At 49.4% G+C, this 27589-nt stretch overlaps 1 protein-coding gene across 1 annotated transcript in view; it reads left to right on the top strand.

The window, feature by feature from the left end:
• Window positions 1–12961, top strand: part of LOC122392558 (E3 ubiquitin-protein ligase PDZRN3-like) — a 44045-nt gene extending 31084 nt beyond the window's left edge. Inside the window, exons 2-10 of the mRNA XM_043387581.1 lie at window positions 1510–1677; window positions 2112–2246; window positions 5968–6135; window positions 7410–7505; window positions 8504–8592; window positions 9575–10724; window positions 11012–11155; window positions 11444–11671; window positions 11929–12961. Coding sequence (XP_043243516.1) covers window positions 1510–1677; window positions 2112–2246; window positions 5968–6135; window positions 7410–7505; window positions 8504–8592; window positions 9575–10724; window positions 11012–11155; window positions 11444–11617 — 2124 coding nt within the window. The 3' untranslated portion in view covers window positions 11618–11671; window positions 11929–12961. The remainder of the gene's footprint in view (window positions 1–1509; window positions 1678–2111; window positions 2247–5967; window positions 6136–7409; window positions 7506–8503; window positions 8593–9574; window positions 10725–11011; window positions 11156–11443; window positions 11672–11928) is intronic.
• The last annotated feature ends 14628 nt before the right edge of the window (window positions 12962–27589 follow it).

Below are 27589 nucleotides of genomic sequence, written 5' to 3'. Positions count from 1 at the left end.
GAGAGAGAGAGAGAGAGAGAGAGAGAGAGAGAGAGAGAGAGAGGGGGGGATTTGAGGGGGGCAGCTAAAGAGAGCTGCATGCAGCTAGTGCTTCTGTACAAATCCTGCACTAGTGCACTGAATGATCAAAGACTGGACTTCATGGGAAGCCATTTCAGGGTCAAGTTTCTTATCCGTCGGAAGACTCCACTGAGTCCACATCAGAGCATTGTTGTTTAACCTCAAAGGAGCTACATCGCCGCCGTACGCATCATAACCCTGCAGGGGGCCGGGAGGGGGGAGGGGAGTGTGTCCAGAATGAAGAACGGGAAGCGTTCCGGGGGAGTCCGCCAAGGTCTCTGTTTTGGACCTCCTGCCGGGCAGCTGCGGCCCAAAAGGGCGCGATCCGCCATCTTTATGAGTGACATTCGAGGCAGGCGAATTTATGCGGCTGTTTTTCGGCGCGGCTGTTGTTGGTTGCGGATAATGCGCCGCGGAGACCTTGGCCGGTTCGGTGCATCCCGTGCAGGTCCGCATATGATGGCGATAAACGCAGAAATTGCCGGCAGCTCGCGGGGCGATTTATGTGTTTGGGATGCGGCCAGACGGACGGTGTTTACGCCGTTTGCGTTCCGAAACTAATTAAACGGACTAATTACGCCACACCGATTGCAACGGTGAATCCCTGGGGCACTTTGTGCGAGAGCACGCTAAATCATTTTAACGGCGAACGCTTCCACTGTTCACGCATTCAGCCGAATGTACCTACTCAAAATAAAAAGAAGCAATTCCTTAGAACATTTTTGTACCTGCATTACCCCGTGCCTTCGCTACCTTTCTGCCAACAAACAAGTTAAATGCACACTCCGAAAGACGACACAGTGAATGCCGATGACAGCCCCACCAAATTTCCGTCATCTAATCGTAGCCAGTCCCATCCCTTACCAAATTGCAACCGACCCTGATCACGTAACTCCGTTCGGCTGATCGATCACGTGACCGTCGTCAGCTGACGGGTCGTTAGCGACTGCCGGGGACAGCGCGGAGGTCGCTCGCGTCTCACCCCTGTCGTATGCTTCACTGAAGTTCCTTCCCCGCTGGGCGGCGGGCTGGCTCTGATGTCTGAGCGGCTTGAACCCCCACCTGACGAGGGTTGCCGCGGGTCGACTTCTAGAGACGAAAGGAATGGGGATGAGCTCTCACACGTGGTTATCTGTTTTTTTTTTTGTGTTTGTCTTTTTTCGGATATTCCATGAAATTGATTGGATTGATGTGGTGCTATCAAAAGGTGTGTATCGAAATAGATATAAAACAGTATGCTACTGCATTCTATTTATGTGCAGCTCAACCAATCGCTTACCTCACCTTCGTCATGGTGGCAATAGATAATAAGATATCGATATCACTTCGAACCAATATCGATCAATATCGATATCACCCTGAATATGAAATGAATATCGATGTAAAGTTGGACCCCTGAATCGATGCGTGTTGACCCCTACTGACCTCTACGTGACCCTGTGTCGCCAGGTGAACGGCCAGGACGTGTCACGGGCCAGTCACGAGGAGGCCGTGAGGGCCTTCCAGGCAGCTCGTGAGCCGATTGTGGTCGAGGTCCTGCGCAGACCGTCGGCCGCTGATGCAGTTCGCAGTGACGCCAACCTCAACCCCCGTCAGGAGAGCGACGATGGCACAGAGGTCAGTGAAATAGAAAAACGCAGCTAAGACCACCATTTATACGATATTTGTTTGTGTTCACTGTTCAGTCTGGTAAGCATCATGGGGTTTGATTCCTTATTTTAGATGTTTTTTAGGAATAATTGGAGACGATGGGCAAAGTTACAAATGCATTCATTTTTTAGATCGTTTCTGTTTTATATGGAACAAAGTTGTAAGATGTCATACACTGATAATTACCGCGATTATCTCAATATTGATTTTCTTTCTATTATCGTTATTATATGCATTTACCTAATTCATAAGCCAGACTAAGGGTCCATCTAATCGAGTGGTGACTGCTGAAATTAAGCGACCGTCTCGTTCACTCCGTCGGCTACCCCCATGCACTCGCTGACCTACGCTCCATCGCATTGACCCCGCGACGACTGACGGTGACCTTGTTGACCTCCCAGGCGGTCGGGGTCACTGCGGCCACGCAGACCGTCTCATGGCCCGAGTTTCCGCCTCCACCGCCGTTCGAAGACGATCTCCATGACGAAGACGACCCGTGCTTTGACGAAGAGGGCGACCCGCAGCTGGACTTCCAGGTAAGAGGGAAGATGGTAGGTTTAACATTTATTGGAAGCCAAGGGATGCCTGTACAGTCTGTCTTAAAAGTACCGCGCAAAGTGACGGTGGATCCATCAAGCCTGACCGAGGAAGGGCCTGCTATAATTTGAAAGTCACCGAACCAATGGAGCTGGGGAATGGACGAGGATGTCCATTGCTTCGGTGACTCAAATTTGGCAGTCCTTCATCGGTCAGGCTTGATGGATCCACCGTCACTTTGCGCGGTACTTTTAAGACAGACTGTACGTCCGGTGGGATATGACTGAAGTCCAACGTCATGCTACCAACCAAAGCCCAATCAATTTCGCTCGATGTGTGTCTGTTTGTCTACTGTTGACAATGCAGATGCCATGCCGTATAATTAGTTAAACAATTTTGAATTATACTGTTTGTTTCACCGAACTTCTTCCTATGCATAATGCACGAAACAGTCCACATTGCGCACCCTATTTGGTCGTTGCGTTAGCTAGACTATAAGCAGTGATCGTTGCTATAAGCAGTGAAGTAGTTCGTTTTCCGATAAAGTGCGATAAGCTTGTCCGTTGACTCGAATGGATATGCGATGTCCTTAAGTAGCCCATAACACTTGAACAGCCTCTAGCGCCAGGCACGTACCCAGGATTTCGCCCAGGAGGGGGCCACCTGCTTCCGAAGGGGCCCTTAGGTCACCCGGGGGCCCCCAGGCCGCCCAGGCGACCAGGGGCCCCCAGGCAACCAGGGGCCCCCATGCGACCAGACCCCCGCTACCAGGGGCCCCCTTGGCGACTAGGGGCCCCAGGCGATCAGGGGCCCCATGCGACGAGAGGCCCCCATGCGATCAGGCCCCCCGGCTAACAGGGCCCCCTAGGCGACTAGGGACCCCAGGCAATCAGGGGCCCCCATGCGACCAGGCCCCGGCTACCAGGGGCCCCCTAGGCGACCAGGGACCCAGGAAACCGGGGGCCCTCGGATGACTGCAGGGGCCCATCGGGTCATCAGGGGCCTCTCGGGTAACCAGGGGCACATAAATGAAACTTTGATATCATTTTTTCTTCCTAAAAATATACCGGGGCCTGAGGGGCCACCTGAGCGCCTTCGGCGCTCAGGAGGGGGCCATGGCCCCCGTGCCCCCCCCCCTTGGGTACGTCACTGTCTAGCGCCCTTGCAATGGAAACTAGTTGTATCACGCGACGAAATCATGTTCATCAGCAGATTTCCAACTTGCCGACAAAGCAGTACGTCACCCAAGGCGCTCGTGGCACCGTTTTTCGAACGAAATGGTTTTGTGTCGGTGCCTTATATAGGAGTGTGATTAAAAGACAAGCCGACAGCTATTACATTCCACGATCGCACGTTGAGAACCTGTGAGTCACGACACCGGTTGGATGATTCCGTGAAAAGTGAGTGGCGAATGCCACTATACGTGAAAGTACGGTCAGTATTGCTGGATGTGAATTGTAAGTGTTGCCGTTCAAATTCGCGTCTCTCATATGCAGACTCCCGTGATGCATCGTCGTAGCTATGCATTGTCCGTAAGTCATTGTTGTTGGAGTCAAGCAGGCCTCGCGCGTCTCGCCTTTTAAGTGCTAGGGGAGGTTCTAAGATTGTCAATAGGCACACGTAGGTACCGCTTCTAATCAAAGCCTTCCCTCTGTCCAAATGGAAAAGAGCGGAGGGGAGCGTTAAACAATGAACTGTTTGTGTGGCTTAAAACAAGGAACTTCGCTGGTGTTTAGCCACCAACGGGGTAGATTATCAACACGAACGCAACTGTGCACAACTGTGCAACAACCGTGCTTGTTCGTGTCTATTGAACATGCTTTCAGTGCTTTGCCGATGAACAACACCATTTTAGGCGAAAGACATGCCATTAAATGTGTGGTAGTCGGGCTCAACACTTGGTACAAATGCCTCACAGTGCTGACTGCTGCACGTAGCTTAAAAAAAAAAATAGAATCCCCCACGCCGAAAAAGTCATCATTTTACGCGTGAAAAAAAACTCAGTAATAAGCGTTTGCACAGCGCTGCACCTGAAATAAAGCCTGCAAATGATAATAATGTCTCTGGATTGTGACACTTATTTTTGCACGTGCTGTTACATTTCACCTTTTCTACAGAGCGGCGGATGAGTAATTAAGAAGTGGAGCGAAACAGACAATGATGGTCATTTGAAGCCAATAGAGCCAAGTTCAATGGCTGTATAGCGCGCTGCCGTATATGATCCGCTGGTCACTCCTGTTCGCACGTTGACTGCTAACGCGATTTACCATTAATTGCTGACACACGCTGATATGTGATGCGACTCAGCAGTGGTGCTTTATGTCTGCACTGATGTGTTGTTATATGACCACGGGTACCAGTCCCACTGACGTCTGCCCTGATATCTGCACTGATGTTGTTTGGTGTGACCCACGAATACCGTTAAGGTTTTCTGATGTCGGCCCTGATGTCGGTCACTGATGTCGCTGTGACGCCGTCAGACACGTGTTGAAAAGGCGCCGTCAGCCGTCAGCAGACAGGACCATTGTCCAGTCTTCTCGTTGCGAAAGCAGCACTGGCGTGATCAAGATGGCATTGGCCACCCGCACTGGACAGTGCCACCCGCGCCGGACAGTGCCACACGCGCCGGACAGTGCCACTCGCGCTGGGCAGTCCTGGGAACGGGCAACCCGGCACCTACCCAGCGTGACGCGAGCTTCAGGGGCAAGCCATTAGGCTCTTTACGGATGCCGTGTTGCCCTATGTTCAATAATGTCTAAGTACCTACCACGATAAATTGGGATTGCTTAATACCAACATTTCTTTTTTATTTCGAGGATTAAATGCGTGTGCTGTTTAAGCCAGAATGATTGCATTGATAGTGCGACCTTTTTTAGTGGAAACTCCAGCGTCCCGTTTACTACTGCGTAGATCCATTGGTCACCGTCACACCTTGATTTCTCCCTTTACAGACGGTCGTGTCGCGCCGCTGACTGATCCTCGTGTGCCAACACACCCAATCACCAAACAGTAAACACCGACTACCACATTCCATCCCATGAACGGCCATTAGGCGCGCATGTCGTGACGTCACGATTTCTGGCGAACACTAGGCGACGGCGGCGGGCCGCTTTGAAGTCCCGTCAGAGCGACAGAGAGCTAGCTGCCGTGTCGCCTAAGTGACACGAGACAAGTCCAAAGTAGCTGGTCACTGTGTGAATGTAAGGCGCCTTGTTTCGGAAAAAGCACCCCAGGCTTTGATCTCTGTGTCGCTGAGGGTCTGGCTATTACGTTCGTGAATCAGACAAATCCAAACTCTCCGCGCTGTGAAGATGTTTGAGATGGTGATTAATCGGGTTGTTTCGGTAGTGAACAGCTATGTGGAATGTGTCACGTCGTGGGTGATCCCGGTGATGACAGACGCTCTCTGAAGGTCACGCAGAGACTCGCTATAGTATTTGGCATCAATTTTCTTACATAAGTGAACACTACAATCCCGGCTAACTTGCAACACATTCAGGCTTTGAACTGAACACCGAGTCACTCTTTCGATGAGACATCCTTCACAAAGTAAGGGGTAAGGGATAAGGGCTACATCTACATGACCTCGACGACGACCTTGTGCCCCCAGGAGGTGACCCTGAGCCGTTCGCTGACCTCTGACCCCCACGACCTTCTGCCCTCAGGAGGTGACCCTGAGCCGTTCGCTGACCTCTGACCCACACGACCGTCTGCCCTCAGGAGGTGACCCTGAACCGGTCGCTGACCTCTGACCTGCTCGGGCTGACCCTGTTCTACCCCGACGGTGATGAGGCGGACGAAGAGACGGACGTTCTCGTTCAGGACATCGAGCCCGGAGGGATCGCCGAAACCGACGGCCGGATCCAGCCGGGGGACCAGATCGTGCAGGTCAGTTCAGGTGGACTACTTACGAGTGCTGCAGGTGGTAAAGTCATCAACTGCTTCGTTTCCTTATAAAGGAATACACTGAACTGAAACGGAAACTGAGAAGTTCACGATGTACGGACTCCAAGCAGAAAGGAAGTCGAATGTCGTTAAAGGCTTTTTGGCAACACCAGGCGAAAGTTCAATGTCAACGACTGAATAATTATAAATTGATGCAAATTGCAGATGTTCATCTTTAGTGGGTAAACATGCGATAAGTGATTAGGCAATCACAAAGCATCGTTTTCTGTCTTTGCATACTCCACTGCCGGACAAATTTAAAAGCAATTGGCGAATACAAAATGTGATCTAGAATAAGGAAGTTAATGTTATTATCTTGTATTTCAACGAGCAAAAAGCATAACATCGACAAAAATCAAAGGTAATCAATCGCACAAATCTGGCATGTGCGGTTATTTGAACCCGAGAACCCCAAGTTACCGTTACTTTGGACTGCAGCTCTGACCTGACGCGTGTCGCCTTACACCCGCGTCATGCACCCCGCTTCCCAGGGGTGTCGGAATGCCTGTCCTCCCCCCTCCCCCGTCCCCAGGACACGGCCGGCGCTCTCTCTCTGCCTTGTTTGCCTGTTTCTCTCTCGCTCCGGGTGGCAGCATCAAAACAGAACGCGTGGCGCGTGACTGCTGCCGCGCTGGCGGCACCTTTGAACTGTCGCCGCCGGCTGAGGCCCAGGTCACGCTGTCTCTGCCGAGATCAAATGCCCCGCCCGCCCTGCTGTCCCCACCGCCCCCCCCCCCCTGATCAGGAGAGGGGGATATTGGTATGGGGATTCTGGTATGTGGTTTACGCTCCTAAAAATGAATCAGCTTGATGAAGGCTTGTAAGTCCGTTGGAGGCGAAACTGTTGGAAGGTCGGTTCTGCCACTGGAATCATGGTGTTTGTTTTAACTGATCAACATTTTTAACCCAGTGTAAAAATGCAAGTGTCAGCAAGGCCGTTCCGTCCCTCACTAAGTTGTAAAAAACACTTTAACTCCCTAAAGTTAACTCCCTGGGGAGTTAAAGTGTTTTTTACAACGTAATGAGCGACGGAACGGCCTTGCTGACACTTGCATTTTTACACATCTGTCAAATAATTATATTAAATTTTTAACCCAGCCTGTATTGTTCTAACTGCGTCAACTGAGAAATGGACGTGGTGTTCTGTACACTGAGCTTTTCATTATGCCCTAACCTCGCACAGCATATGACCTGACCCCATGACCTTCTGACCTCAGATAAACGGTGAGGATGTGTGCAGCAAGGAGCAGGCAGAGCGGCTCCTCTCGAGCCAGCCGACAGTCACACTACTCGTCTGTCGGCCATGGGAACAGGTCAGTGGCTGGCCAATGTCTCCAGCAGACAATGAGGTCGAACCGTGAGATTGATAGTGATAGCGGTTCTGATTCCTGAGAAATTAAGATACATGATGAATTGAAGCTTTGTTAGGATGGATGAATGTGTATGGATGGATGTGTATGTATGGTCCTCTCTGGATGCTGTATTAATATTTCGTATATTTATTTATCTGATGCATGATATAGCGCGTTTATCCGTTCATTTTCCATATTGTTCTCTTTCTGACTTCGTGCATTCTCTTGTGTTTGGTACTCTTCCCTTCACCGCCGAAATACCAAGCCATTTCTCATTAATTTTCAAACCACCCTTCTCGTCATCCTTGAGACCACATAGTGCGCCATGTCTGGAAATTAATCGTCCGAGAAACCCCAGACGTCTGACTCGACAGCAGACACCCTGTCACCCTTCCCTCCCCTCCCTCTTTCTTCCTGACCCTCTCCCCAAACACACACATGACCCTGGTCCACGACACACGGTTTATATTACGAGCCCATGGTTCCTATCTCGCCTCTCCATAAGACACCGGTAGCCCGTGACGTTTAACACGGCGGCCTCGTCTTTTTGTCGGTCTTTTGTCTGGTGTGAGCCCCTTCTCGGAGTAATGTGATCGGGTGACGAGGGATCCTGATGACAGTTCGCACAGAGTCTGGCCATGGGTAAACTGTCAGAACTGTCAGCGATATGACAGGTGCCGACGGGCGTGGTGACAAAAACTGACAGATTTCTCACGCGGAACGGTTTTTGCCGTAATGGGGATACCGCCACTGTCGCGGATTATTTCGTCCTTTCTTCTCCTTCTACAGGAGAACTGTCCGAGCTAATTTTCCGTTGACAGTTTCCTGTCTAATTTTGTTGTTTGCAATTCCTGTTCCAGTCTTGGGTCTCTTACACGGCCTTGGCCTTGGGTAGGGTGGTATTCCCTATATCAAACATTCCACCAATATGTTAATTCGAGTGTGTTTTATATTTTCAGGACGACGATGGCTGCCACCGGAACCGTGCTGACGCCGAAGAAATTAATCACTCGTCTCCTGAATATGTTGAACCACCGTTGGACAATAGGTAAGTGGCTGATGCTGTAATATTCAGCTCAAATTTTAAAAATGGTTTAAGTCCTAAATAAGTAATTGAGTCTGCCCGTCACATTTTGTGTTTTGTGTAAACAAGCCGCACTGGCAGTTTGAAAAGAAAAAAGAAAATGTATTTGTCGCAGAAAGACAATATACCTATTTGTTAACTATATTTTGCGGCAGACCCAGGTCGTCGCAATGGTTCCCCTAGTTGATCTTAAAGGGACCCTCCCAGACCCACCTTCAAAAAGTTTAAAGAATTGGCATAAAAGTGATGTCCATTGGTTCGGAAAGATCAAAAATGAATATCTACCAAATTTCACCGAAAAATATTCACTGGTTTTCAAGATTTTAGGCTTTTACTTTTGTTTACTTTTTGGGATCTCCGCTGTTCCTAGCGACTTAGTTGGAAGCAATAATTTGGCAGCCTCGAAGTGCGGCAGACGTTGCGCGCAAAGCAGTGTATACAAAAAAAAGAGTTGGTATATGTACTGTATCATAGTGTATACCACCACGTGTTAACGATGGTTTTAGTCTAAGATTTAAAAATCGTTAGATCTCCGCTGACGTCACAAATTCTAAGGGGGCATTACAATGCATTAGCCCCTTAGAATCCGAAAACTGCAAGGTTGAAATTCCATATCTCCGAATTAAAGCATTTTTCGATGGTGTGAGTGCCCAAACCGGTATTTGCAGGCCATGGCCAACAATTTGGCTATCTCAATTCTCAACTCAAAACTAATGTTAAGGTGGGATGGTCACTTTAGCAGTGACTAGTCCATCAGCCTAGTCCATCACACGGCGTTGGCTATAGCTTTCAGGCCAGCGGCTCAGCAGCCAGCTCGCTGTGTCCAACTCGCAAATTACTTAATTCTCTCAGAGAGAATAACTTCCATTCCGACGACGGGTGGAGCCATTTACTCCGCGCCACTCCCTAACTGGATTTAACGGACCCCATCCATTTCCTGTTTCAGGGCGGTGGACACACTATCAGGGGACATTGGCCCCGAGCGAGACTCCCAGGAGAAGCGAGACACAATGAGAAGTAGCAGCACCAACAGCAGCTCCAGCAGCGTCAGCAGCGCTAGTAGCGGCAGTGTTAAAAGCTGTAGTTCTCAAACTGACCGCCAGAGGCGCGGCGATCTCTCAGTCGACAGTGAGATGAGGTCGGTGCACAGCCAAATGGCGTTGATTCAACGAGAGTGCGAGTCGCTCGCTCGGAGGCAGAGAGCTGCCCGTAGGAGGATCATCGAGGACCACATCTACGAGACGATCCCGGAGGACGGCGAGTCGGACGAGCCGCTCTACTGTCAGCCGTTCGAGCCGCGAGCGCCTCGCGAAGCGCCCGGCGACTCTAAATCGCCCCCCGAGCCACCCTCGGGCCGACCAGTCAACCACCTTCCCGGCTGGATGCGGACGGCAGAGCCCTGGACTCGTAGAAGCTCTACCAGTGACAGTCGCAGCAGCGGCGACTCGCGGCCGGGAGAGAAGCGACGCGAAGCGGGTCGCCAGCCGGTAGCCCTGGAGCTCACTGTCCTGGGAAGCGAGAAGCGAGAGTCAGCCCTGACGCTTCCCACTCGCGAATCGGCGCCTCGCGCTTCCCGCTCGGGAGAGAGCAAGGAGGACCGGTGTAAACGGTGTCGCCACTGCTCCCGGACGACCAAAAACAAGAACGATATCAACAGCGCAAATACAGCTGAGAAGAACCGCAACTACGTGACGATTCTGCCGCAGGGAACCAGCTACACCAGCGCAGCAAAGCTGGAGGAAACCATCCACCAGCAGCAGCGCCAGCTCTACCAGCAGCTGATGCGCCGAACGCAAGAAAGAGCTCCGAACAGCAGCCAGCAGCCGGCTAACTCGCCGTTCACGGGCTCCCTGCGACAGTACCGCTTCGTCAGCTCCCCTGGCGGCGGTCAGCAGAACCACAACCTCACACTGCCTGCCAATAGAGGTCAGGACGAGCAGCCGCAGTACCAGTACAGGGTAAAGGTGCGTTCAGACGGATCTCGTTACATCGCTCGCAGACCGATGAGAAGTCAGCTGCTGAAGGAGAGAGCGGCGAGGATTGCAGAGGAGAGGACAGGCATCACGACCGACGACGACGCCATGTCGGAACTGAAGGTTTGTTGGGGCTGTAGACTTTGTAGTGAGGGATAGGACGACGTTTGAATGCGAAATATGCAATGCGTTTCTCACAGCTGGTTTGAAGTGTCTGTTAAGTGTTCACGAATATCGAAGCAACAGCAGACGATTCTTGATAGTTTTATTCTTAACTGAACTGAACGTTGAATTGATATCGGTGGTATGTGAAATGGAGCAGCAGTCTCCCATGTAGGAAGAATGTTGTTTGTGCGTCGCATCTTTAAAATCAATCGACTTTCATTGACGATCGTTTTATTCCTTCTCAGCTCGGGAAGTATTGGCCGAAGGAAGAGAAAAAGAGACAGCTGGAGCACGCCAAGGAAAAGAAACTGAAGCTACAGCAAAGGCTCAAGATGACATCTGTTCAGGAAGAAGGGACACAGGACGAACTGAGTTTGAGAAAACGCCAGGTGAGCGGCAGGCCGGATTCGCATGTTTCGCTCTCAGCAATATCATACCATTATTTACCAGACAGTTGACATTTCAACAAGTTTAAATGGAAAAAAGTAAAGGAAGTATTTTATTTGGTAAATCCAGCAGTAGTTACGTTACATAAGCATTATTCGTGCGTATTTTTGCCTTATTACATAAAGGTAGCATTTGATTGTGCAATGTGCATTTATATATGCATTTTTTATGTTTAAAAAATTGTTTGATTGAATTCCACTTGACCTTTTCATGTGCGATCTCCGTCTCAGGTCCTGCCTCCCGGCATGAGTCCCAGTCTGTCGAAGAAGCCACCGCCGACACCGTCCAGAAGGCGACCTCACCACGACACCGGGGTCCGACAGGGGCCTCCCCTCGGCTCGGGTGTCCGACAGGGGCCTCCCCGCGGCACGGCCGACCTCCTGCTGTCCGTCACCACCGTGTGACGTCACAAAGTGTCCACCAGTGACGTCACTGTGCGTCCGCGGAACTCAGGACGGGTAGGTACGGCAGATGACAAATGCAGTAAACAAGACGCTTTGTTTCTGTTGTTTCACCTGTTATAGCATGGGTCGTTCTTGCCTAAATTTATTAAGTTGTTTAGGCAATTGCAGGGAAAAAAATATTATACATTTTAGGCAATGTTGCATATGCTTCACAATCGCCTAAAAATGCATTACCATTACAAATGTAGTACACAACATATTTACTCAATGTCTTTCAACCCTTTGACATTGCGTCTGTTGTCTTTCGGCAGCCAGTGGAGCCTGCGGCCAGTGTGCTCAGAGCTCCCTCCGAGGCGGCATTCAACGCCCACTGATGGACGGCTGGCTTCTCCCCTAGTCACGAGGTCACCGTCCATGCCCTGATGCACCGGCTGCTGGTTTCAGAGACGCACTACTAAGTGACCCTACTAGGGTCAGAGTCCTACTACTGTGTGGCGCTGGCTAGTGACTCCAGATGTCTCCGTCATCTGTCAGTTCTAGCATAGCGATGTAAGTTGCTGATTTGCCGTCGTAAAGTGGTGTAGTGTAAAGGGTACACGGGGTATTTATATACCCTCAGTAATGTCTTGTGACACAAGTACTGTACCCGTATGTACTGCCACAGCATTGTCCTTGCATTATCGTCGAAAGTTGATCCTCATAAGCGTTGTCGTATGAGGGGTAAAACACGAAACGTCACCCACGAATTAAGTATCGATAAGGCCTTCAGTCGCGTCGAGAAGAATTTATCTTGATGACATGCCTATGTATTTTCTTTTCTTTATGAATGTAATGGCTGGTGGTGTGCTTTGACTGGACGTAACGGGGTTTGGTGTTGTAGAAAAAAAAAACACTCAAAATGTATCAATTAGGAAATAAATCGCCGGCAAAATGTTTGTAAGCACTCATAAGGAATATGTGACGATTTTTTGTCATTTTTTTTGTAAGTGATGCTTCGCTAATTCGTGTATTTTTATTACAAGATAGTTAAGGTCTGGCACACGTTGGTAATCAATTGATGAAAATGTTAAATCAGCTGTTTGTTTAGATATAAGTAACTATTATTGGCACATTTGCGCTGTCAGTCAAGCTCCACCTGAGAGGGCATGATGAGGAATGTTGAGCGATGGTCTTGTCGTGGTCAGGTGTTCACGGTTTGTTCTCCAATTAAGTAATTTGTGACTGGTGCCCAGCTAGGTACGGTTTAGCGCTAGCACTCTTATTTCTGTGATCGTTTTTAAGCAAGAATTTGCTGGTGCAATGCACATGGATGTGACCAAGAATATATTCGGCCAGAATAATAAAGAGCGTTTGAAATATTACAACGAGCATAAAAATTACGACGAATATCGAACATGAATGGGTGACGCGTCTTTTCTTCAAACCCGGGTGCTATAGTATTACGTAACATAGATGAATATTTGTAATTAAGTAGCTCACGCTATGCTGGTACTTGGTGCTGTAACTAAGATAAATCTTCAGAGAAAATCCACCGTCGTGTTGTACTAAGCGGGCATACCATGGTCTCATCCGCACCCTACGCAACCGCCTTCATTGGTATGCACCGGTGGATCCCCGCATACTTGTATTACGCCTATCCACAATCCAGCTTAACTTTACCACCGAGCCGGACTCGCGGCAGCAGGATACAGGTCTAAACCGCTGAACACTGCGCAATGGGTGTCGAAATTGGACAAATCCGCCGCTCGTGAGGCGTTATTGCCCATTTATCAGGAATGTACGCGGCGTTCAGGCGAAATGGTGGCCCTTTGTGCGCTGTGTGAACTTCTTGAGGCGTTATTGAGCACCACAGTGCGCTGCCCGGTGGTGTTCAAATCACATACAACGGCTATATTGGCTCCGTGGGTGCCAGAGTGAATGATTTGTCGCCTCACTGGGCGGCCGGGAGAGCTGTGACCGAGTTGGTAAGCGATCGTGTTACTGAAAAATGGCGAACAGAAAAGTCCCACAGCTGGTGGAATTGCTCGACTATCGTGTGGCTGTATGATAGACGGCATGTGGTGGAAGTTCATTTATGCGATTAAAAAAAAAAACTGTCGCCGACATCTTTGTTCGTGTCCAATTCCATGATAGCTGTTAGATGATCTTGTGGCAAAATAATTTATGATATATAGGAGCGCAGAGCTTATTAGAATGATGAAAAGTAACATGTTGCTCATACTTATGAGAATTATTAAAAATTGGTTTATTGGTTTCTCAACAAACGGTTTATTTTTCATTCTCGTAGGTATGAGCACTGAAAAACGGGTTATTTTTTGTTTCAATAAACTAATTAGCAATTCTCAACTCAACGTTGAAATGCCTAAAATATACGCACAGCGGCAAATATGATATTTAAGGTGGCGTGTACTGATATTTACTTATAAATGGCATAGACCAAGAACTTATGATCTCGTGCTTAAGCATTCACGATTGAAATAAATGCATTTTACACCACATGACCTATCATTGAACGGTTGATATTCAAAAGCACAGTTAACATTAGCAACATGGTCGAAATCAAACTGTCTTCTTGTCTCTGTCGTGGAATGTGGACCGCATGCGCCCACTTTGTATTCGACTTCCCGACGCGGTTATTTAATGACTTATTTCGAGCCAGAGCTGCAGCCTGCAGGGGTCGCGGCGGTTTCCGACGTCTGCAGTCGACCAGATATTGAAGGTATCTGATTTGTACGGACACGGCGAATGGCTCCAGAAACGAACGGCACCCGGCGCATCCATCAGCTGGCCGGTCGGTTTTATCAGTCTGTAGTTGGCCGGCTCGCGGCCACTAAATTGCCGGTGGCTGAAACCAGGGCCGCCTTTCAGCTGCCGCGCCGGCTCGCAACTATCCCGCCATTTTCTCCGAAATGGGCCGGCAATTTAGTGGAAATAAAGCTTCCGCACAACAAAACCGAATGAAAAATGACGCTCATAATTAGAGTTGCAAAGTTTTCCCCAAAGGCTGCTACCGGCACCGCCCCGCCCCACAAAAATTTACTGGGATACCGGCATGCTACCACGCCCCAAGCAAAAAAAACCGCCAAATTACCGGCATACTAAAAAACCTGCATTCTTCATTCTAGCTTACCCCTGCAAGAGATGCCACATTTTGGCAGTTTCAGTGCCCCTCCCACCCAACAGCCATCCATTGTCCAACCACAAATACCAGCAGGCTGATTTTGGCTGAGTTGGCCCCACAAATACCCACAATTTTGAAACTCAATTCCAGTCTATGTATACCTGTTACAATATCACCTGTAATCAAAGAAGTATTGCCTACAAAAAAAAACTATTACATTCATCAAAAAGGTGGAGGACAAAAAGGACTTGAATTACTGAAATGTGTTTTTGAAGACTGGACAGTGAGCAGTAATCACATTTACATTTCACAGGTGTTCTACTTTTCCATATTCTCCTAAAATGTTGCAGGCACCAGCCAAATGTTTAAAATCTAGATGGTCAAAACATAGGTAAACAAGTACAGATTCGGCCATCTTCCTAATTGAGGAAGCGAGATCAACATCTACTTTTTCCTATCAACTATGGCTTGCTAGTTCGTGAATAAGATACGAATCATGTAAAAAAATGTGTTAATAACTCACTGGTCCTGAGAATAGTCACCAAATAATATGTATAAAACGATATCTTCCATCCTCTCCAACCTCAAGCGGGAACAAACACAAGGTTATCGATTTCGAAACAGATGCGCCATAACAGAGGCTTTTAACCAGCTGATTAAAACGCTGCAAAAAAATGTTTTACGACTGCAAGCCACTGCCTCGTGAATGATTATATTGATAAAAATTATCCAACACAATATTAAATTATAATGAAATCAACATTGTAGTGTAATTCACTGCAAAGAAATTCATTTCTCTTCAGTTATTCAACCAAAAGTGTATATGAATAAATATTACGTCATCAGATTACATCCATTCATTAGGGAAGAGAGAATCTTAAAAGGAAATCCTTGGTTGTCTAATGATTTGCGCCACTTTTTGTCAATTTTGCCTGGATGATGTGTTTTCTTGTAAAGATAAGACAAAATGCCAGTTCAAATCCATTTTCATTTAATTATGGGACCAAAGTCAGGCTCAGGGCTACCTAACACCTGCCTTTTCAGCTGGATTTTCAGTGTCAAATTCTTTGTAGAGTTTCTCAGACCACATCTCAAGATCTCAGGACTCAAGGCCAGTTTCCAAACATTGTGTTTTTGGGTGTTTTGATTCTACTTTTTCCTCTAGGGAATGTTGTCATTAACATTTATTTATTTTATTGTGCTATACGTATTACCTACCATTAGACTTACTAGTTTATCGTGCTTTTGCAACATGAATGAGTATTCTTCCTTTTATAGACCACAGTAGATTCTTGACAATTCTAATTATAACCAACCTTGTGAATTTAGTGTGAAATGCTGAGGTCCATGTGTTACCCCTACACTTAGCAATGGAACTTCTACCACAAAATGTATCTTGCAGTGGCTAATATTGCTGTTACTACAATTTGAGAGCCTCTTAGTGTCCAAAGTTTGAATCATTTGCTGATAATTTCTTTTGCACAAAATCAAAAATACCGGCATGCTACCGGCAAGACATGCCAGATACCACGAATAAACCTGCGGTAGTGAAAAATTACCGGCATGCCGGTAGTGCGGTAGGGAAATTTTGCAACTCTACTCATAATACTTGTTCACAAATTAACTTTTGGATCACGGGCCAGTCGTTTATATTCGCGGCGCCAGCTTTTAGACGTTGACTGACACCTATTGAGGCATTCGCTGTGAGCGATACTGTGTCTAGTAGGCTCTTCACTTCTTCAGTGCCCTAGCGTTGCGCTGCTCGATCAATGTTATAGAGATGCGAGTGCGCAATCTATTAGCCTGAAATATGAGTGCGTGAGCGTCGATTTAGCTGTCTTTGGGGTCCCCAATGGCTCCATGAAACGGCACTGAATTGGCTTCACCCGCATCGAAATATGAACCAACGGCACTGAACCAGATTTGCACGCGACCAGTTAGGCAACGTAAAGAAGGTTCAAGCCTTTATTGTAAAACGATGAAGCTTTGACTCGACCGTCACCGGCCAACTCGTAAAGCAACATTACAGCATAACAAAACAAACGTGGTGCATTTAGTTGTAACTCAGCATAGCACAGAGAAAAGAAAGGAGCACAGCACCGAGGAAGAAACATATCGTGGAGTCCCATCAGCATCGAACCACACTTGGGTAGTTCGTCGAGTGTGCCGATGTCATCCAAGGAAACCTGTCACTCGCACAAAGACTGCATCATTGCTTCATTCTCTGCTCGACTGACATTGCCCCCCGCTGCTCGGTGGGGCTCGATGCTCCAAAGACACACATCCTAGCTGAAGTTGGACAACATCTCTGGAGCCGTTTGCCGCCCGTGCGAGCCCATTCCGTCTCAGAATGCACATTTGAACCAGAGAGTTGAAAGCAATTTCGAGTCAGCGTCGTGGGACTGCCATAAAGCGCGTTTCGATGCGTCAAAATATAGCGCCGCGCGGTGGATGACGCTGGCTTCCGAGTACACCGCACCGCACCTAATGCCCTTTGCAGATATTATGTCGGCGTGACATAGTTTTGCTATCAAGCTGGTGGAGAGTGGTGATTACGGCGGTGCCACTAAGTGGGTCAGCCCGGCCGCTGATATATCGTAGACGCTGGCGGAGCCCAGAGCTGAGGCGGGCGGGTGGTCCCCACTCGGTACGTAGTTGACGGTTTTCTGTATAGATGTGGCCTATCACACAAAAATAGGCAGTTCTTGATAAGATATTTTAGAAAAAAATCCAACTGGCTCGAAAAAGGATGCCAAATAAAGACTGATATGGTCTTGCTGCAGAATGAAAGGCTAAAGTTTATTAACCCTTTTAGGACAGGTTCGTGCATGATCTTTATGATCTAAATATTTCAAATGTGAACCTTAACATCAGGTCAGTTGTCAACCGTCAAGTTGTAGATAAAACTGAAAATATTTTCTGTCATTTTGAACTTATTTTCATGTGTAGTGATGAAATTTATTCGGGTGAATATTTTGAATAGAGCTACTAATTGAATAGCCTTCATTTTATATTTTAATGAAAAATATTCCTTCAAGACGACATTTGCAATGTTGACACTTCGTGTGCATCTGTATCATCTATTAGTAGGTACGTACCTTTACGCCCTTTTTCTGCGGCAAAACTCGCTGACTGTAATAAGTTTCAAAACATTAGACAGCGAAGATCTACAGCTGTCAGGTTAATCGCCATGTTTTCCTGCAGAACCTAATGGACCATTTGATGAATAAGATCACACATCAGGCTGAGAATGGGAGTCTTTAATAAACGAAGGAGAAAGGAGGGGAAAGTGGATGGGATAAATGAAAGTAAATATAGGGGAAGAGAAAGGCATGCAAACAGACTAACAGACAGATAGACCGTAGTTAAAAAGACACATATTAACCCGCGACTTGCTAGGGGAGGCGTTAAACGCCCCCACTTCTTTCGTTGCACCGTAGCTTAAAACTGGCGTGCCACCGCGCAGTGGGGCCGAACACCAGTCGTTAGCGCGAATTGAATACCAGCGCCTCTCGGATCCACTGAAAGTGGTTCTCTGGTTCCAAAACTGACACCACTCGCCGGACCTATTGGTTTTCTAAAAAACGAAAAAACGAGCTGACTCATTAAACTCAAAAACCGATTATTGAAAAGTTACCATGATCACAGAAATAGCTTCGTTATGAATTGTGCTAACCGATGATATGCTGTTTTCACCAAGATTCCTTTACTACTCAGGTTGGTTCACTAGGAAAATTGAGGCGCCGTGGTGACGTCATCAGAGGAAATCCTTCACGTTCAAATGAATGGGTCATTTGAATTGGTGATTTTGGAACGATATAGTCCTATTTTTTAGTTTCAGCCCCATTTATCGTAATAAGGCGAACTCATTGTTACATAGTTCGGTACCCTCAATATATTTTAGACAATATTCATGAGTGTGCAAACAAAAAATGAGCTTGATGTGAGTTGTTAGCCGGCGGCCAGAGCCCAAATTGTGAACAAACCAAAATGTTGATGATTTTTCCTTTAATGATGTCATCGGTGCACTCGATGTCAATGAAATAAGGTCTTGCTTGACAATTCTTCCAGGACTATCAAAACGCCGTTTGAGTTTTGACAATCCCCCAGTACTTTCGGAGATAGGAGGGAACTCTGTAGAGCCCCCCTCCCCCGACTATCACGTCATGGGAAAATACCGCGGTCATGCGCGGGTCAAAGCACTCATCAGCAGCGTTTTGTCGCGTTCTTTTGCTTGCCACCTAGCCTGTTTCACTGCGCTTATTGGTTCTCGAATTATTGGCTGGGGGCGTTTAACGCCCCCCCCCCCCCCACCTTTCCCAGCGAGTAGTGTGTTAGTTAGTTCGCACAACACACTTATCTGGAGTGGACAATTCGCCTAATTTGAAAGGAAAGGGATATGGTCTCGCAGTGTGGCCATTTCTCCTTTGCCTAGCTTTGCCTCGCAACGCAATCCCTCATCTCTGGAAAAGGCCATTAAGAGCGCACCCGTACCCCACGCAGGTCTTTTTGTATCCCTCGCTGCAGGATGCGGAGTGCATCTGTTGCGTGTGCCACTCGCCACCAGCAGTGGCGCTATCCCCCCCCCCTCTTCCCCTTCCCGGAAGCACGCATCAGCAAGGTCCTCTTCCCTCTGTGGTCGGGCTCTTTTTCCGCCGGCAAACAGGCCACAAAAGCCATCGGCGGGGCCGTGGACAGTGCCCTCGGCAGCGTGCATTACGGCCAGCACAACAGGGCGGCCGTTCTAGCCGGGCCGCGGGCCGCGCTGCGGGCGATGTGATTGCCGCCCAGTCACGTGACCGTGCCCGCGGGGCGTGGTCACGTGACCGACGGCCGGGCGGCCGCTGGCGGTGATAACGGCCCGTCTGAAGAGCCCCGGCCCGGACCCCGGCGGCGGGCCGTTGTTCATCTGTTTGGGGGGGGGGGGGGAGTAACCTCGCGCGGTAGCCGCGGACCGATCGCTGGGGGAGAGCCCCGTCAGTTTTAGTAAGCAGTCCGCGTCGTCGAATGCGAATGGAAGCGGGTAAAAGGAAATGCACGGCAATATCGCGTTAGAGGGAGAACAATGGGCCGATTCCGAGCCTATTTCGCGTTAAATGACTTTTCGATCAGCATCGGCGAACGCTAAGACGCAAGCAAATTTGATCTGAAAGAACAATGTATCATTGGATCAGGACCACAATAAGAGAAGTCATTTGAGAAGATCCTACAAATGGGGCAAGACGCGATTCGTAAGCTGCACACATTTGGCATTAGCAGAGTCTCTTGGACCGGTCGATGTCTTATAAAACCATTGCAAAAGGCCGGTGCTAAAACGAATTTGCTTTTGATCAGGTGTCTTGCAATAATTTTCCAGGAAGAACCAGTTTCTCTCTCTCTCTCTCTCTCTCTCTCTCTCTCTCTCTCTCTCTCTCTCTCTCTCTCTCTCTCTCTCTCTCTCTCTCTCTCTCTCTCTCTCTCTCTCTCTCTCTCTCTCTCTCTCTTTCTCTCTCTCTTTCTCTCTCTCTCTCTCTCTCTCTCTCTCTCTTTCTCTCTCTCTCTCTCTCTCTCTCTCTCTCTCTCTCTCTCTCTCTCTCTCTCTCTCTCTCTCTCTCTCTCTCTCTCTCTCTCTCTTTCTGTCCTCGCACGAAAGCATTGCTCTATAAATGAAATGACTGCATAATTCATGTTTGCCGAAATTGTTGAAATTTGTGAGTATATACTCGTAAGAAGATCGATGCGCTGTAACCATTGCATTGTGATTATTGTTATGACATATGAGTGTGTTGGTATTACCTAAATCTAAAATCAAGCTAGGCTATCTATACTTCACACACATTCCATGTTGCCTACATAACACACGTGCGATACCGTTGAAGCAGTTTTCTCGTATGAAAAAAAACGGTGAGCTGGCGGAAAAAAACGCACCTATCGGTGCAGTCTTTCTTCCTCAGCCGTCTCCACTAAGCGACCATTGCACTGCCGGGAAGCGCGACATGCTATGCATGCTCACTCGTAAAAGGGCAGTTTAGTGAGATGGGACTCGGGTCGCACGTTATTGTGGTGTGTCTTAGCTCCGTCGGCAGCTTTGTATCCCAGTCTCTGCACGTGCGGAAGACGGGCCTGAACGGTGATCCACCGCGCCTGAGCGACATTTCTCCTGTCTTCATGGCTGCGGTTTGCCGCTGCTTGGGACAGCACGTACAAAATGAAGGCTGATCCACAAATGACGTGAGAAATATGTCTTCGTGCGAGCTGTGGTCGTGGCTTTATGGTTATTGGAAGCTACGACGGCAAAGACGAGACTGACGAGAATTGTGGATTACCTATAAACAGCCGTCGGGCAGGCAGCAGGCTATACATATGTAGCTGGATACAAGTGTTACGTGAAATAAACCTGAAAGGAGTTTTTTCAGGCTGAGTTAAGAAAGCAGTGGCCATCACTGCAATTAAAAATGATCTATCGTAAGACACATGTAGGCATCCAGAAGTTTGCAACGATTCGTTCTGGTGAGGACGTTATTCTATTTGTATCTTTTTATAATATCTTTGCTAACGAATATGATTTTTGACTGTGCTCGAAAATGATTTCGTTCGACATTCGTTTATGCTGACTTCTTGTTTCTGACATGACTCTACATAGTTAAATCATTTTCATTTGCTCGAGCAATCTGCAGTGCTACTATTCTGCATGTAATGATAAAATAGCAAATTTATAGAATAGCCCTGGAACTGGTTTTAACATAGGCTCGCTTGGATGATTTCCAATTCAGCGTCCCCGCGTGATTAAAGCAGCCACTTCTGGCCAGAGGCAAACTAATATTCATCATCTCATTAACCAACACTGACATTTGACCAATGGATGATTTAGACTGTAGAGCCAATGTGCAAATGCATTTGCATGTTATCAAGCCGTTTTGGTTTCGCAAAATAAATTGGGCTGTGGGATTTGATTTGTATGACTGTGATGTCGAAACTAGCTGCACACAAGGCAAACCACATTTTACTCATTTTTGGCGTGCTTGTAGGTATGTAACAATTAAAGATAAGCTGCGCTTTCCATTCAGTGTTTGACCGTTGATCTTTTCCAGCTCCTCGTCTTTATCTACGCTCTACGTCACCAAACCCACGTCCCTGTGGTGGGACGTGGAACGACGACAAAGTCAAGCCTTTCCCTCCCCCTCCAGACCAGCGCGCGGCGGTCGGGCTCGCCCGCGCAGACGGCGGCGGCGGCGGCGGATTGCCGCGGCGTCGTCTGATTAGGCGGTGATTGTGTGCTCATTTGGTGGGCCGGACCGATGAAAACAGCCGCCACCACGGCGGCGGCGACGCGCGCTGCCGCCGGCCACCAAATGAGCTCCGGATGAGCGCGGCCCGCAGCCGAGCGCGGCCCGCAGCCATAAAGGGATTCCGGGCAGCGTCGTCCGCCGGCCGACGACGGGAGAGTGACCGAAGACGGTGGACGGTGGGGTGGGGTGGTCTAACAGAGGCGAATTCAGCTGTGTGTAGAGGACCAATGTAAATTGTGAGTAGGGTACATTATGAGCAAAATTATTTCGTCTTTGTACTCTGGACAAGATGGGTATCGGTAAAACATTTTCCACGTAACACTATCCTTAAAATTATTGGAGTGCGCATAGCCTGCGCGATTAAGAAAGCTAAGCTCCGATCTCAAGTTTCCATTTCACATGCACTTCCCACGGATGAGTGAGCAGCTATGGAAAGTTGTTTGATTTGATTACAATGCATTGGAAGTGCTCTTTGGTACTCGGTTAATGAGGAGCGGAATTAATTTACCCGTCCAGTCATTGGTATCGGGAGAAGTTGGGCCGACTTTTGATGCGTGACGCCGGTCGACTTTCATCCCCTCATCTCGTTAAAACTGTCCGCCTGCTGCCCGACCGCCCAGAGCACCCAGTACAAAGGAATGGAAACTTAACGGAACTTCTCGCCAAGAATACTCATCAGGCTCTTATGAGCGAAGCCAACTTCTCGAGGATCCCGAGTATCCATTTCACTCTTTAACACATGTTTTAATGAATTTATTGTTACCGAGATGGCGGCTTATGCGAAGCTAAGAAACATGTGCTTTCTGAGTGAGGTGCATGGTCTATTGGTATGCGAATATTTCGCCCAGTTTGAAGTAAAATATGGCAATGTTTCCATTTACTTTGTTATGGCCGAGGTCAAATTTCACCACAGTCTATTTCATTATCAACTACTTCAATATGTATATCCGTGAGTTCCTTATCAAATCAGATGATCGCACGCCTTTTGCTGTCTTTCTGTGACCCGGCGTCGGGCTCAACTAAAGTTAGCCTTTGCATGATATGTAACGATAGAGACATAGTTTGTCGGTCTCCGGAAAGGGTTTTGTCGATATGGCCGCATTTGGCAGCGCGTGCGCCATTATTTTGTGTTGGTGCGCCATGGTTGTGGCGGTTGAGCGGCGTGGACGGGGCGTGGCCCGATGGAACTGTTGTGGGACGACGATTTCGAAAATAAAAACGAAAAAGGATTACGTGAAGACGTAACATCAGCGGTGGGATGTGAATTATCCATACTCTGAGGAGAAATCAAGAGATTGGCATTTACGTTACGTGCAGATGAGTGAAGTAAAAAGTGAACGGGAGCCAGAAGAACCGAAGGTGACAAGTGGGTTAAAATCTTTAGAACAAAGTGCTGATTGTTCTGTTAAAATGGAGGGTGCGATGATGAAACCAAAAAGCTACCTGGGGGAAGACCCTGAAAGTTACTTGCGAGGCTTTGTGAGGCTGGCAAGAGCCAACAAGTGGGATGAGGAGCGTCAGCTAGCCATTCTCCCTGCCCTCTTCTCGGAGACTCATGAATGGCTTGCAAGAGAACTAGAGGATGATGAGCACATAGAAACGCTGGCACAGGCCAAAGAGAAGATATTGGCAAGGCTGATGCCTGCTGAAAAACGTAAAACTTACCTGCATGATTTTTATGAGCTGAAAATGTCGCTGACTGATGAACCGAGGGTGTTCGTCTCCAAGCTGCAGGCTATGATCCGAGCAGCCATGCCTGAGCTGGGCCCTGAGGGTCATGAGCAGCTGGTGTCTGAACAGCTGACGAGGTCAGTTCCCTCACAATGGCGGCTCAGACTCTTGGACTGTGAAACGACCACGACGGAAGGACTAATTCGGAGGTTGGAGAAGATAAAGACAACAGAACAGCTACAGAAAGACATGGGAGCCTCCAGTATCATGGTGAGGAAGGTGAACCCGAATTCAAGTCTGGCAGCTGGTGTCAGGAAGCGAACCTGCTTCAGGTGTGGCAAGGTGGGTCACATTGCCGTGAACTGTCGTTCTGCCAGTGCCTGTCCTCGCCCTGGAGAGGAAAGGCCTCAGCAGTCAGTGACCTCTGGACAGGAGGAGCCCACTAGCCAACCCAGAAGCTCAGCTGGGGTGGAGTGTTTCCAGTGTGGTGGCCGTGGACACTACCGTCGTCAGTGCCCCTCTGCACCAGGCAGTGCCCGTCCCCCTTCAAGGACAGTGAGGCGGCTGGGTACTCAACAGCCAGTTGCTGAGGTACGTACTGTGGTTCAGCTGGAAGGAGCCGATGTTCTGGCAGTTGTTGACACTGGCAGTGTGAACAGTCTTCTGAGTGACGAGTTGGCGTCTTCCCTGCACTTGAAGGTGGAACCAGCAGTGGATCGCTTCATTGCAGCCAATGGGACTGTCGTGACTACAGTTGGGAGGTCACAAGTCTGCGTCAACATCGGTGATGTGGAAGCCGTGTCCAGCTTCGTGGTGGTTCGTGACCTCACAGATCCAGCTCTACTGGGAATGGACATTCTGCAGAAGGTGGGGGCTACTATTGAGTGTGCCTCTGGCAGCCTGGTGGTGGGTGGCAGGAAAATCAACACTGAGCTGCCCATCAAAACAAGAAATCAAGTCTCCTGTGCTGCTAGGTCGGAAACCTTCATCAACATCAGGCGTGTGGCAGCAGAGAAACCTGTCCTCTTCTGCCCAGAAGAAGTTGAAGGAGTGAGTGTGGCATCTGCAGTGCACCTGGCTCACAAGGGCGTTCCAGTCCGGATCCTGAACCTGAGTGAGGAGAAGGTGGTCATCCCTGCAGGCACGGTGCTGGGGACTCAGGAGAGCATCACCGAGTGGAAGCCGCTGGAGGAACCTGAGGAGGAGACAGACCGAAGCCGGGACCCGAAGCTGCCATCCGTGGACCATCTGGATCCAGACGACAGGACCCTGTTCCACGAGTTACTGCAGGAGTACAGTGATGTGTTCTCCCAGTCACCTGAGGACATCGGAGACTACAAGGGGGGGTCATCAGCTGGTCATCAACACCATTGGGAAGGAACCTGTTCGTCAACGAGCCTACCGCACACCTCTCCATCTTCGAGAGCTACTGAAAGAGAGACTGGACGCTCTGCAAGAACAGGGTGTCATCGAAGACTCTACGTCACCCTGGTCTTCACCCATCGTGATGATCAAGAAGAAAGATGGTGGCGTGAGGATCTGCTGTGACTACAGAGCCGTGAACGCCGTCATCAAGCACGACTCCTATCCTCTGCCGAGGATTGAAGATCTACTACATGCTACAAGAAGGGCCAGAGTCTACTCTGTACTGGATCAACGATCTGCCTACTGGGCTGTACCCATCGCGCCTGAGTCCAGAGAGGTTACTGCATTCATCTCCGAGTATGGCCTCAAGCAGTGGACGCGTCAGCCGTTCGGGCTCAAGACGAGCCCTGGGATGTTCCAGCGGATAATGGAAGACGTACTGGAAGGCCTCAACTGGGAGACAGCAGTGGTGTATCTCGACGACGTCATCGTCTACAGCCCTTCCATGGGAGAGCACCTGACTGCGCTGAAACAGGTGCTGGTCCGGTTCCGACAGGCAGGACTGAAGCTGCATCCTGACAAGTGCCAGGTGGCTGTCAAGAAGGTCGACTTCTTGGGGCACCAGCTGGACGAGACGGGGATCCGGCCAACAGAGAGCAAGGTGGAAGCGGTGAAGCACTGGCCGCGACCGAGCAACCTGCAAGAAGTTCGTCGGTTCCTCGGAATGGTAGGGTACTATCGACAGTACATACCACGTTTTGCGGACAAGTCGGTGCATCTGACGAACCTACTTCAAAAGGAGACGCCGTGGAAGTGGACGGGTGAATGCGAAGAGGAGTTCCAGAACCTGAAGAAAGATCTTCAGTGGTATCCGGTCCTGCAGAGCCCAGACCCTGCAGACGACTTCGTGCTCACCACCGACGCGAGCGGCACAGGCTGGGGTGCTGAGCTAGGCCAGTCTACTGGTGTAGTGGCCTTCGCCTCTGGGAAGTGGACCCCAACGGAGAAGAACTGGAGCGTCACCGAGCGCGAGCTGGGTGCAGTGGTGAAAGCCACGTCCAAGTTCCATCACTACCTGGTGGGCAAGCCGTTCCTGCTACGGACTGACCACGAGGCTCTGAAGTACTTGCAGCGCTCGAAGTGCCCATCCGGTCGACTGTTCAGGTGGATCGAGCAGCTGCAGCAGTACGACTACACCGTGGAACACGTGCCGGGACGCCAGATTCCACACGTGGACGCGCTGTCTCGCGTGTTCGAGATGGGCGCAGGGAAGCAGCAGCTACGTCCGACGGCACCAGAGTTTGTACCGAGGGGAGGTGCGGCCGAAACTCCAGGGGACAACACTTCCAGGACTCCAGAGGAAGGCGTGTCCAGGACGCAGGACAGCGTTTCCAGATGTCTGGAGAGCGACGTGGACCAGACTGCGGAGAGCGGTGTGTTCCAGACTCTGGAGGAGGACACGGCGGCGACTCTAGTGGGAAGTGCGACGAAAGTGCAAGAAGGAGGTGTGTCTGTCTCTACAACTTCACAGGGAGTCAAGTCGAAAACGGCCGAGGGAGACGTGTCTGCGACTTCGAAGCGGTACGTCCGCCGCTCTACATTGAAGACCCAAGAAACAGCGGAAGACAACAGCAGCGAGACTGCTGAAGACGGCTTGGACGTTCACCTGCTGGGCGACCTGATTGCTGCAACTCGGACAGATCCTGTGCTGTGGCAGCTCATCCAGCATCTGAAGAAACAAGAAGTGAAGACGGACAAGTTGACAGAGGACGAGAAAGCTGAACTGAGGTTCTACACGAGGCTACCAGATCTGCGGCTGTACAACGGCATCATCCGGCGGAGTTCAAGAGGACATCAGCGGCCTCAGGTGATTCTGCCGACAAGTCAGAGACAACGTGCGCTACAACTGGCTCACGATGTCCCGATGGCGGGGCATGGAGGCGTCAGGCGGACTCTTCACCGCCTAACAGCCGGGTTTTTCTGGTACGACATGCAGCGTGAAGTGAGGCGGTACTGCAGAAACTGCTCATCCTGTCAGAAGACCAAACCGAAGTACACGGGCTGCTTGGAAGGTCGAGGAACCATCCCGGTGGAGGGAGAACCGTTTCTTCACTGGTCTGCAGACATCTTGGAGCTCCCTGAAAGTGAAAGTGGACACAAGTATGTGCTGGTGATGACTGACCTTTTCAGCAAGTGGATTGAGACTTTTCCTCTCAAGAGACAGACTGCTGAGGATGTGGCGCGGTGTCTGTTACAGGTCATCAGTCGCTTCGGTGTCATGAAGAGTCTTCTAACCGATCAGGGGCGAAACTTCGAGTGCGCTCTGATCAAAGGAGTATGCCAGATGCTCGGAGTGAAGAAACTGAGGACAACCATATACCACCCAAGCTGCAACGGGCAAGTTGAGCGGGTCAACAGGTCGCTGCTGGAGCTGCTGACTCACTACGTCAGGGAAGACCAGCGCGACTGGGACCAGTGGCTGTCGGTGGTCACGTCTGCCTACAACTCGAGCTGTCACAGCGCCACAGGTTTCTCGCCATGTGAGCT

Source organism: Amphibalanus amphitrite, unplaced genomic scaffold (genome assembly GCF_019059575.1).
Source record: "Amphibalanus amphitrite isolate SeventyFive unplaced genomic scaffold, NRLGWU_Aamphi_draft 000491F_arrow, whole genome shotgun sequence".
Classification (NCBI taxonomy): domain Eukaryota; kingdom Metazoa; phylum Arthropoda; class Thecostraca; order Balanomorpha; family Balanidae; genus Amphibalanus; species Amphibalanus amphitrite.
This window is presented reverse-complemented; position numbering and strand designations above follow the sequence as displayed.